Source organism: Suncus etruscus, chromosome 18 (genome assembly GCF_024139225.1).
Source record: "Suncus etruscus isolate mSunEtr1 chromosome 18, mSunEtr1.pri.cur, whole genome shotgun sequence".
Taxonomy (NCBI): Eukaryota; Metazoa; Chordata; class Mammalia; order Eulipotyphla; family Soricidae; genus Suncus; species Suncus etruscus.
The window spans coordinates 6,329,652-6,343,041 of NC_064865.1; the positions used below are offsets into that span (position 1 = coordinate 6,329,652).

General features: G+C 40.4%; 1 protein-coding gene across 3 annotated transcripts in view; it reads right to left on the reverse strand.

The window, feature by feature from the left end:
* PLA2G7 (phospholipase A2 group VII) overlaps nucleotides 1-13,390 on the reverse strand; it is a 43,832-nt gene that overhangs the window by 16,784 nt on the left and 13,658 nt on the right. For 2 of the 3 annotated variants that reach the window (XM_049765505.1, XM_049765506.1), the window contains exon 2: nucleotides 1,807-1,945. In XM_049765505.1, the coding sequence (XP_049621462.1) occupies nucleotides 1,807-1,945 (139 nt within the window). Of the gene's footprint in view, nucleotides 1-1,806; nucleotides 1,946-2,868; nucleotides 3,035-13,390 lie in introns of those variants that run through there. The other variant, XM_049765504.1, reaches the window with a different exon arrangement.

The window sequence follows — 13,390 nt, forward strand, 5'->3', positions numbered from 1 at the left end:
GGAACTAATATTGTCCTATCAATATCATCATATATTTTTGTGTATGATTTGACACATAATAAAAATATTTTATTTGACACAGTAAAATTATTGATTTCTAGGCTTGGAAATGAATTATATTCATGACAGGAAATTGACACTCCCTATATAGTTTTTCCTTCTTTATCAATCAAAAAAATTGGCTAATTTATCTAGCCAATGCTTCTAAATATTTTTGCTGGTTTACTATATATTAATTTGTTAAGAATACTATTACTATTATTTAAAGTTCCTTTAAACTTTTATTTAATAAAGTATTTAGTCATTTTGGAAATATTTATTACATTTTGAGCATTTAAAAATAGTGGGTTATTGGGTTTAATGCTGGGGCAGATTGCAAGGATGAATAAAGTAGGGTCCTCTATTCTAGATTCTGTGATTCCAATGACAGCTTCCCAGTAATTTTCAAACATGAGAAATGAGGATGCACACCGGGAACTATACCATAACAATGTAATGTTGCTTTAATCAAGAAAGTAGATAAAACCTGCTTGGAAATCTCCACCACAGAAATTTGAAAATGCATTATGTAACTGCTTCTTAGGGGATGCCCGAGTCATCCTGTAAGAGGGTGATTGGACAAATCCAAGAAGAAGGTAATAGGAAATAAATTTAATTGACTTCAAATTCCTTGAACATTGGTGCCAAGTCATCTTAGTCACTTATATTTTACAGTGTGTGGTGGAAACACTGTGGAAGCACTTATCAGGAAGATGCCTTAATTTTTCTAAGTATGGAATGAATGGATTTGTAAGATGCTGCCATTTGTTATGCAAATAGAAAATACAATCTGTCTTTTACTGAGGCATGTATTTTCTCTACCTACAAAGTAGGGCAAAATATATTTGTAAAGCACTGGGTTATGAAAGAACTTTTGTAAATGTTGATGATAGGTGTCACCCATCAAGCCTGAACAACTAGATCTGGGGTGGCCCTATCGAGCCAAGCACACAAATCTGTAGATCCAGACAGACCTTTCAGAATCTACATCCTCTGCTCACCTGTAGCCTGGATGAACATACACACACACACACACACACACACACACACACACACACACACACACACATACACACACACACACACCTTTCTTTCCTATTTTCCTATGGAGCTCTACACTGCTCACATGTGTCTCTTCCATATCATTACCTACAAAAGATATTTTTTTGTGTCTCCTAAAGTATCAAATGATCCTCCTACAGACTGTACTTCCTACTATGACTTCCTGTTAATTATGACAGTTGCCTCATCTTCCCCTTCCTGATAGCATGTTTTTTTTTTTTTTTTTTTTTTTTTTTTTTTTTTTGGTTTTTGGGCCACACCCTGTGACGCTCAGGGGTTACTCCTGGCTGTGCGCTCAGAAGTTGCTCCTGGCTTCTTGGGGGACCATATGGGACGCCGGGGGATCGAACCGCGGTCCGTCCGGTCCGTCCTAGGCTAGCGCAGGCAAGGCAGGCACCTTACCTCCAGCGCCACCGCCCGGCCCCCTGATAGCATGTTTTGAAGCTGTCTTTGAGGTAGCCCCAGGGTAGCACACTAAATGAATAAGGTTGAGGTAGGGCAATGAGAGAGAGAAATCCTTGTGTGGAAGAATATCTTTGTTTCTCTTAAAATGCCTTCTTTTGCCTCTGCTCTGTAGCTATACTGCTGAGGACCACAGAGACTTCTTTAGTTTCAGTTGAAATAAGAGATAGCGAGGCCCTACCTTCCCTTTCCCACTTCCCACCCTGCTTAGAGTCTGGACTCTAGAACAAACACATCTCTTACCTGATGATTTAATATGGCCAATCGGACTTAGATTTTGCCAGTCAAATGTTCGAACCAGTGTGAGGCAGCAACAGAGAAAGAAAAACACATGTAACTTGGGAGGCCACATCTTGGTAGTTGAGCAGGATTTTGAGTGAACCTTCAAGGATTAAAAGAAAAAACAAGTCTGAGATAAGACCAAGACAAATCAATAACCCGATTTCTTTTACTATAACAACAGAAAAATAGAACATGCATTTCCAGGATGTTTTATTGATAAGTTTAAGTAAGGAAATTCTTTGAAAATTAACGCTGGATTGTGGAGTACAGCAAAAACATTTGAGAGTTCCGTAACTAGTTCTCCAATGTTGTAGCAGTCTAGTTTGGTTATAAATAATGACATCAAATGGGATAATCATTTCAACCACATTATCATCCTAACTCTTCATAATATGCACTGGCATGTCTATAATATAGCACCCAATGTTTCAGTTAATGTTTCTATCATAATTATAAAATGAATATATTACTGCCACAGTATTTTTCTTGATGTCATAGATTTTGGAATTTCTATAATCTTCCTCTTCCCCAAAGGTCAGATTGTATCTCCAATCAGAGCCTTGCACAGGATGTGGAACATCTGGTCTGTCAGCTTTCTATTTTTTAAGCACTCTGACCCATTCCACCTGAATCAGTTTTCCAAATACAACCTATGGGTCAATCTTCATTGGCTGTCTGTATGTGTGCGAGAGTGTGTGTGTGTGTGTGTGTGTGTGTGTGTGTGTAGTAACCACCTCTAGATCTGTATTCTACATAATATCTATGTTGTAGATAATCCTGCTGCCTATTAAATATAGACTGTTACATATAGCTCTTCCTTTCCACTCTTTTGCTTACCACTTTACAAATATCCTTTTGGTCTTTTACCCATGATTTTCTATTTTTCTATTTAACCTTAACTCCATTTAACCCTTTTTACTCTCAGTTCTTAACTCCTCAGGAAATGGAGCATTACCCCCTCCCCAACCCGCTGCCAGCCAGCTCCCAAAATGAAAAGACAGCCCTCCCACCTCCCCAGCTCACCTCCTGCATAGATCCCTGGAAGCTGCCTCTCTTGCTGCTGCTGCAATTAATTTGCTCTCGTCGATCCCTTTTTTCCCTAACTCCCTTCGCCATGGCCTGTTGCTTGCTACTGGATCTGGCTTTGAGAGTCCTTCGGCTCAAGGACATTTCCTGATCTGTGACTGCTGCATGCCGCTTTTCAGACTACAAGACCGTGTCACCAGCTGGCTGTGCTCCAGATATTATTCCTCAACCACTCAGATTATTTCAAAAGACTTAAAGGGGACATATATATTTCCTTTGTATATTTCTTTAGGTATATTTTCTTCATAGGTATAAGTCTTAAAGTCTTACTGTTTATGTCCTTATGAAGATGTAGTTTTTCCAACGCTTTTTTTGATTTGTGGAGTAGGAAGTTCTAGTAGATATGTTTCTCTTGAGTTCCGAGTTTCTGTTAGAACCAGGTTATAGGGATTGCTTAGCTTGTTATTTTTATCCCATATGCATCAACAGTATCCCGTGCCATTGTTTCTTTTTGCATAAGTATATTAAAATGGAGAAATCTTACATACAGAAAAGGGATCTTATCCTATGTAAGAATAAGAATTCTTGGGGCCCAGAGAGATAGCACAGCAACGTTTGCCTTGCAAGCAGCCAATCCAGGACCAAAGGTGGTTGGTTCGAATCCCGGTGTCCTGTATGGTCCCCCGTGCCTGCCAGGAGCTATTTCTGAGCAGACAGCCAGGAGTAATCCCTGAGCAACGCTGGGTGTGGCCCAAAAAAAAAAAAAAAAAAGAATAAGAATTCTTAAATATTTTATTGCATGTGGGGCCTTTTATCCTGAATATTTGTCCTAGTGACTTGGCATGGGCTTCAGTTGATCAGACATTGGCCATTCACCCCCAAACCTTGGATCCCATCTTCGGATCCAACCAGGTTTTCTGCCCCAGCACCAGAAATCAAACTACTGGAAAAGACCCTATTGCTGCCTTGGCACTGGCTTGCTCCACGATGGGTTCATATGACACTTTGACAACTTGGAAACAGCAACAACTTGCTTTCCAGGCAGGCTCCCTGCCTCGCCACCTACTGGTGAGATGAAACCAGAAGATGCTTTGTGACACGCTGACTTTCACATAGGATCTGCTCAAAAACCATTATTTCTAATTACTGAAGCCTGACTGGAATAACCGTGATTGAAGAGAACTTTTCCGAGGACCATGAAGAAAGACTTTGGGGTTAGACAAATTAGTATGCCTGAAGTCTGTAATTGGTCTTATGGCAGGATGTTTCATGAGAAAGGACAACCTGTTTTCAGGCCAAAGATTTTTTCTTTCTATTTTCCCCAACTTTTGCTGTGCCAATGCAAAAAACTGCCACTTCTTTTTTTATCTTTTAGATAGGGGCTCCTGCCTTTTTCATAGAAACTTGGGACATGAATTACTTAGTTTTAACTCATATTTCTGCAATTTTCTATAAAATTAAGAATGGTAACATAAAAGAAAGGAGGGGTTCATGGGCCAAGTCGTCTCAGGAGCATTGTTGGAGAGTTAAAAAGGACAGAATTAAATATTCAAGCCAAAATCAACACGTTGAAATCAAGAGACCCAAACTTTAACAATCTAAACTTAAAATGGGCCTGTTATACTAGCATGACAAGGGGCAAAGGATAGTGGTATAGGATGCACTCTGGGATCACTGATGGAGGGAGGGTGACACTGATGGTGGAATCGGCCCTGTTTCATTGTATGTCTAAAATCCAATTATGGGGGGCTTTGTTGATCATAATGGTTTCAATACAAATTCTAAAAAGCGGACACTAGGCTATTAACTTATTGGTAAATGTTCATTTAAAATATATCCCTTTCAGCAGGAGAAATTGTATAGAATCAACCATTTGCCTTACATACTTATGACCCATGTTCTATCCCTGGTACCACAAGTTGTCTTCAAACCCCACCAGGAGTATTAATTGGACTAGTGCTAGAAGTAAGCCATGAGTCACACATCACAAAAAATAAGAACAATCAATGCTGATGCAGATACGGGGAGAAAGAAAGGAACTCTCATTCACTGCTTGTGAAAATGCTGACAAGTCCAGTCTTTTTGGAAAATAGAATAAATATTCCTCAAAAAACTAGAAATTGAGCTCCCACATGACCCAGAAATAAACTCTGAGGGATATACTCTAGGAACCCAAAATTACCATGCAGAAAAGCCCTCTTCATTCATGTTTGTTGCAGCAACATTTACAATAGCCTAAATCTGAAAAAAACCCAAGTACCCCAGAACAGATAAGTGGCTAAAGAAACTGTGGTACATCTTCACAATGAAATATAATGCAGCTATTAGAAAAACTGAAGTTAAAAGAAAAAAGAAGAAAAACTGAAGTTATGAAATTTGCTTATATGTGGACATGAAGATTATTATGCTGAGTGAAATGAATCAAAGGGAGAGGGATAGACATTAATCTCACTCATTTGTGGGATATAAAAAATAAAAAGCAGTATGGGAATTGTATTCAGAGACAAGAAAGAAATCCAAGAGAACCAGTCCTTGGTAGGAAGCTTTTCACAAAGAGTGGTGAATGCATTTATAGCAGGGAACTGATCACTGAACAAGAACTGGGTGCTGAAAAAAGATAAAGTGACATACATGGTACTCCTTCATTAACAATAGTGAAAACCCCAGTGTTAAGAAATAAAAAGAATGAGAGAGAGAAGGAGAGGGAGAAAGAGAAAAGCAAAAGGTCTGCCCCAGAGATAGGAAGGGGAGGGTGGATAGAAGTGTAGCTGGCAACATTGGTGGAAGGAAAAGTGCACTGGTGAAAGTGAAAGGTGATGTCCATTCTATTACTAAAACTCAATTATGAACAATTTTGTAACCACAGTGCCTACAAAAATTATTTATTTTTATATTATTTATTCTTAATTATTAATATAAAAAGAAGTAAGCCATGAGCAATGCTTTGTAGGGGCCCTAATAAATTAAATATATGAATGCATAAATAAATAAATGACATTTCTCCCCTCAACCTTTTTAGGTAATAGAAAAGTCTATCTCTACCTACTTTCACTTCACACTGGACAATAGTCTCTCACTCTCCACCCTGCTTTGACCCTTGTTCCCATCGCTTCTCACATCATAATCAGCTGAGTGACCATATCACTCTTCTATTCCAAACTTTTGTTCCAAAGTAACTTCAACATCTTCCAGGAGCAAAAGCCAGGGACTTAAAGCAAAGGTTCCCAAATTGGTTGGTCTACTGACTTTTCAAAAAATAAAATTACTCAGTACCTCTCTGGAAATATATTTTCTTTAAATGAATAAACAGAAAAGATTCCTCCATTGTATCTGAAGCTACAGGCCCCTAGATTGTTCCAGCACCCCTTCTGGGAACTGCAGCGCCAACTTTGGGGGGGGGGGATCTTTAAGGTAACCTAAAAGGTTTTAAAGACTATTCAGTAGTCTCCCATTCCTATTGCACTCACTGAATACTCCCTGCCACCACCATGCTTGTTTCCTTGCAAGTACACCTGGTCCTCCATTCCTGCCTTGGAATCTCTATTTACTTCCTTTTCTAAGAAGACTCCTGGTGCTGAAGCCCAAATGACAGGCACTTTCATTCTTAGGAATGGTTTTCATGTTATTTCTCTCTTAGCTGTTACTGATCAACTTAAAAAATCATATCTTTCCCACCCCAGTACATGCTCTATGTCCCACCCCTTAATTTTTCTCCATGGCATTTATCATCAGCTAACATGCTTAGTATATTATTTGTTTTAGCTTCTCTACTCAGTTCTATGTTGTAAGGAATTTTGAATGTTTTTCTCTCCACCTCTCTCCTGAGGTCCTACGATTGTGTTTAGCACATTGCAGGTCCTAGTAAGTGAATAAATTTAGCCTCCTAGCAGTCTCTAATGCACTACAACGAGTGGAACAATGAGTGATCCATTTGAGTACTGGTCAGTAATACTAATGGATATACGGTATGATTGTGCTGCAGGAAGGCAGAAACACATATTGGCACAGTTAGCACTAAGAAACATTCATGTTCTGAATGTCCCTGTGTCTGCACTAAAGGCCCCAGGACTGAAAAATGAGAGTTTGCTCCGGAAGTAGTCTGGAACCTAAAGGTCAGCATATCTCTTGGCTTGGACCTTATCAGTGTGACTTTCAGTAAAGTACACAATTTCCAGTGTCACATTTTCACCTGTAAAATGAGTCTGAGAATAGTAATATTGCCCTGGCTAAAATGCTATAGGCAGGGTATCCACATATATATCTACAATAGTGTTGTTGAATGCAAACATGAAAATGCACGTATCACATGATTAGCATCATACATTGCCCAGAGAAAAACAGATTCTCAAAGAAAGTTAAACAAAAACAAATGAACAACAACAACAACTACAACAAAACCCCAGGCTGTTAATTAGGACCTTGAGTGAGGAGAAGCCAGAGAGAGGGTATAGAGGCTGAGAAGGTATAGGGTACCAGTCCTACTGGATCAATCCCTGGCATCACACAATCTTCTGAACCTCCTGAGGTACAATTCTGGAGGTCCCCAAGCGCTGTTGAAGTGGCCATGGTAATACCCAGTACTCCAGGGCCTGAGTAACACTTCATCCTTAGCACATCTAATCCTTCTCCACAAAAGAAAACTACTTTGACCACTTTCTTCTTTGCTGATTTGAAGTAACTTCCTGATCATTATATCCTTTGCCTATAGGTAGTCATACTGAATAGATCTTAACAGAGGAATTTCAAGAAAGGCTCTGACATCCCCAACATCCTATATTTCTTGGATAAGTTTATGTTCACTGCCTTTTTCCTTTTTAGGCTGTTAAGTGCTTTAGTCATGTTTGGGGCACTCTTTATAGTTAACACAGAGCCTCCCTCTTGAATCTTATCAAAGATTCCACCCTTTTACCTCTTTACTCAGGATACAGGCTTTATTGTTCCATGATCTAACTAGCTGCTAAGAGCCACCAGTGTTTCCATGACCCTTTCCCCATTGACTTCCAGATAAAAACCCTTTCATTTAGCCTAACTTCTTAAGGTGTGGGTCATATAACTTTAAAAAAAAAAAAAGTATTTCAAATAAATTTCTGTATGGTTTTATTATCATAGCATTTTATCTATGTATTACATCAACTTCCACATCAGGGGTTCTTTTTCTCCAAAGGACTTGCAAGTGTCAAAAGTTTATAAAATCGCAACTTAGAAGCATCTCTTCAACATACCTCCACCCTCTTGTGCACACTTTAAAGAAAAGAATCACAAGACCTTGGAGACAAAAGGAAAATTAATATCATCCAAATCCAGTCTAGGCCTATTTGGCTTTCCCAACAGTCTCTGACTGCTAAACCTCAGGCAAACATTTTTATCATCCAAGAAAACAATGAAAAAGTAATCCAGGGATGCCAAGAAGAAAACTCAGCAAACAGGTGAGCACATAAATAGCCTGCAGGACCCCTGGATTTTTATCCTGAGCACCTAAAGATCTCCTGAGCATTGGAACAACTTCAAAAGCACAGAGAACTGCAAGCACGCCAGGACAAACGAACAAACATGCAAACAAGAACTAATCCAAAAATTCGGAATTTGAAGAATGGTTTAAAGGGTAATTTTCTTTGTGTGTGTGTGTGTGTGTGTGTGTGTGTGTGTGTGTGTGTGTGTGTGTGTTTTGGGTCACAGCCAGCAGTGCTCAGGGGCTTTTCCTGGCTCCTTGCTCAGAAATTGCCCCTGGCAGGCAATGCCGGGATTCCAACCGATGACCTTCTGCATGAAAGGTAAACAAACGCCTTACCTCCATGCTATCTCTCTGGTCCCTAAAGGGTAATTTTGTTTGAGGGAGATATGTGATAGAGAAAACCTAAGCTTAAGTCTGTTTTTTTTGTTTGTTTGGTTTTTTTTGGTATTTGAGCCACACCTGGTGACACTCTGGGGTTACTCCTGGCTATGCGCTCAGAAATCACTCCTGGCTTGGGGGATCGAACCGCGGTTCTTCCTAGGACAACAGCGAACAAGGCAGACAGACACCTTACTGCTGCACCACTACTCCAGCCCCTAAGCTTAAGTCTTGTTGGGAAAGTTTAAAAGGAAAATAGGCTATTCCGGACAAGAAATCACTCTGAAATGACACTGATATGATGACTAACACCTAAAGAAGCAAAAGAAATAAGATCATAGGGGCTGGGTAGGTGGCGCTGGAGGTAAGGTGTCTGCCTTGCAAGCGCTAGCCAAGGAAGGACCTCGGTTCGATCCCCCGGCGTCCCATATGGTCCCCCCAAGCCAGGGGCGATTTCTGAGCACATAGCCAGGAGTAACCCCTGAGCATCAAACGGGTGTGGCCCAAAAACCAAAAAAAAAAAAAAAAAAAAAGAAATAAGATCATAAATGCATTTTTTATTTTGTTTTTGTCTTGGGGTCATACCTGGTGATACAAAGGGGTTACTCCTGGCTCTGTGTTCAGAAATTGACCCTGGCAAGTTCAGGGGACCATCTGGGATGCCTGGAATCAAACCACCATAGGTCCTGGGTCAGCCACATGCAAGGCAAATGACCTACCACTGTGCTATCTCTCTGGCCCCCTTTAAATGCATTTTTAAAAACAAATAGTTATTATCTGAAACCCTGCATAAGAACTCCTTGGAGCAAGAAGAGTTCTTGATGAAGCATACTTCTGGAAGTCTCCAGAAATGCTCCTGATTAACATATCATAGCATCTGAAAATATATCAAAGCATCTGATTGGCTTTCTGGTGCCTCAACTTGTTATTTTCGGTTTGTTTGCTTTCATAATAGGTAGAAACATGTAATAACATGAAAAGTTACATTTTGACATGAGTCAAGGTCTGAATTCAAAACTTTTTTCAAATAGAAAGTTTCTGTGTTGGGAAAGTTTAATTCCTGGTGATGCTGCAGGGAACTGTGCCAGTTCTAACATTGGGATCTGGGGTTCAGGGTTGGATGGTCGGTCGATGTTTGATTTCATGAGGTCTGTTGAGTCCCCAAGACATATGTTCAGGATGGAAAGCGCCCCTGTAGTATAAAATTTATGAGTTCTTATACCTAGTAGATAAGTACTTGTTTCTATACATAAGATTTCCCCATTTTATTGTGCCTATGCAAAAAAGGAACGATACCACATTAGATCGTTGGTGCATTTGGGGGTAAAAATGACAAGCTATAAAATCTCTGGGCCCTCAGGCCCGGAGAGATAGCACAGCGGTGTTTGCCTTGCAAGCAGCCGCTCCAGGACCAAAGGTGGTTGGTTCGAATCCCGGTGTCCCATATGGTCCCCCGTGCCTGCCAGGAGCTATTTCTGAGCAGACAGCCAGGAGTAACCCCTGAGCACCGCCGGGTGTGACCCAAAAAAAAAAAAAAAAAATCTCTGGGCCCTGATTTTCACCTGAGCTTTTATCCCAAGCAAGACTTTACTACTAGAATTTGGTACTAAGCAGAACCAAAACAACAACAACAACAACAACAAAAACGGGGGGGGGGGATGGAGGAGGCTACTTATACTTTGGAAATAAAAACACTAAGAAGTGTAACTATTAAGAAATTAAACCTACAAAAAAATATAGATATCCCCATTAAGTCTTTTGAGATACTCTTGGGGGGAATGAGATCCAGGGCACTTATTTGTCCCACACTGTGGTCTTATTGAATCTGAGAAAATACTTTGCAGCAGTAAGGGATCAGGTAGTACCCTCAGGCTGAAAGTCCCTCTGGAGTCTGGTAGCATGCAACAGTCCACATTGGGGGTGGGGTGGGAGAAAAGGGGCCTCCTAGAATGAGCTAGCAGGAGTATTGGTTGCAGCTTCTTGCCAGGGTGAGAGATGTGGGGCTGAGAGGGTGTTCTTTCACTCTGGGAGCCAGTGATAGTTTACGGGGGCAGGGGGATAGTTTTGGTTCCTTAGGAGTTACGAACTGAGGGTATAGAGGGTTAACTTGGGAGAGATAGCAGATCAGGATTGAGGGGGTGAGAGGACAGGAGGAATTTTGAATGGGGGGGGAAGAAGGATAATATATAATAAGGGCTATATACAATATAGGCATGGAATATAGATTAGGCAAACATAGAGAAGTCTACTGCATATACACTCATGCCCACTTATGGACAGATATTAGAGATCTATTCATAGGTTGTAGTTGAAGGCCTGACCCTATGGAGTATGTCAGAGCTCTTAAAAAAAATTGAATTAAGAAAAATATAAGTGAATAAATAAATAATAAATAAATTTTAAAACAAAGAAAGAAAAAAATATAAATTGATCCAGCACATCGAAGGGGAAAGGTTTTCCAATTTCTAGGTACTTCATCAATGGCGAGGGTGTGAACTTTGTTAAATAAAGCTTTTGGGGATAGATTGTGCATGGAGCATTTTAGGATAAACATAATTTTCACGTCTAGAGTACTAAGCAAGATGATAGTGAGCATTGTAAGAGGAGTCTACCCTATGGCGTATCATCCACCTGTCTTGTGCATTGAGGTTTCTTTCCTGAAAAAAAAACTGACAGTGTGAGCATAATTATATAATAGTAATAGTAATAGTTTGTGAATTCAAACTTTTTTACCCATTCAGTCAAGGGAAGCCCTCCTCCTCAATGCTATATTTATTGAGCACCTACTATATTCCAACACTGTGTGTTACCACTTGCCATTGGGACAGAAGTGATAGGACAGTGGGTGAGACATTTGCTTTGCATGCGACTGACCTGACCTGAGTTTGATTCCCAGTAGCCCAGCATGCCAGAAGTGATCCCTGAGTGCAGAACGAGGAGTAAGCCCTGAGCACCCACCAGTTATTCCCCCCACCAATAAAAAACACTTGTAGTCATAGCAAGGAATCACTTTAGGTTTGTTTCATCACAAATATACACATTTATATATACATGTGGCAATTCTTGGGAACCATAAGCAGTACTGGGAATTGAACCAGGGATCCTTGTGTGCAAAGCCAAAGGCCAATTCAAATTTTTTTTTTTTTTTTTTTTTTTTTTTGGTTTTTGGGCCACACCCGGTGACGCTCAGGGGTTACTCCTGGCTATGTGCTCAGAAGTCGCTCCTGGCTTGGGGGACCATATGGGACGCCGGGGGATCGAACCGCGGTCCGTCTCCTAGGCTAGCGCAGGTAAGGCAGGCACCTTACCTCGAGCGCCACCGCCCGGCCCCATTTTTTTAACCCCTTTACTACACTATCTCTTGAGGTCTTGTTTTGTTTGACTACTTTTTTTTTTTTTTTTTTTTTGAGAACATAAATTTGATTTGAGCCACTCCTGCGTCCTCGAGCATTATCCCTAGTTCTGTGGAGTCATTCAGGGGTCATTCTTGAGCATTCTTAGAGGACTATGAGGTGTCAGGGATTGAACAGGGATCAACTCCAGGCAATGCAAGCACCTAGACCCTGTACTATCACTCTTGTCCTTCCTCATGCTTTACATATAAGAACATCTGGATCGCTACTGTCTAAGTCATGTGACAGGTAGGTTTCAGAAACTTGATCCACAAACCCAATCCTCTGAGGTGAATGAGAAACACTAGCAATATAGAATGTTCCTATTTTTATTTAAACAGATGCATTTATCTACTTATAAAAACAATTTCCTAGATGACTATAAATGTTCTGATTATATGAGATAGGATTGGAACAAATTTAACTTTTGTTTTTGAACATGTACTTTATGTTTAGTCAACAACGAACATGCATTAGTTATATAGGGGCCGGGCGGTGGCGCTGAAGGTAAGGTGCCTGCCTTGCCTGCGCTAGCCTTGGAAGGACCGCGGTTCGATCCCCCGGTGTCCCATATGGTCCCCCAAGCCAGGAGCAACTTCTGAGCACATAGCCAGGAGTAACCCCTGAGCGTTACCGGGTGTGGCCCAAAAACCAAAAAAAAGAAAAAAAAAAAAAAAAGAAAAGAAATAAAACTCTTTTAGGTAGCTTATTTGAAAGAAGATGAGTCTTTCATGATTTTATATCCAATTCAGAGACAATATTCAGTTAGAGCAGCATTGCCCAGTCTTTTTAGAGCTTGTTTCCTCCCTGTGCCTCCCTTGTTCTATTGGTTGGCCTTTTAGACTTGCCTCTTTTAGTCTTGTTTTACATTCACACATTTTCAACTATGGTTCCCCATGGAATTTTCTTGGGCGAGGGGCATAAAGCCTTCAGTTGAGGAATACTGTTAGAGATTTTGCATTGGGCCAATGATTTTAGGAGAATTTTATTTTATAGTTTATGGTTATTAAAACTTGAAATCCATACCCATGAGTTGAGTATCATGCTAGGGCAGGAAAGAGAGTTGGTGGTGATGTATCGTTGGTAAACAAACAAAAATATATTGTTTGGGGACTGGAGAGATATCACAGTTGTAGGGTGTTTGTCTTGCACACAGCCAATCCAGGACAGATGGTGGTACAAATCCCAGCATCCCATATGGGATGCCTGCCAGGAGCAATTTCTGAGCACAGATCCAGGAGTAACGCCTGAGCACTGCCGGGTGTGACCCAAAATCAAACAAACAAATATATTTTTC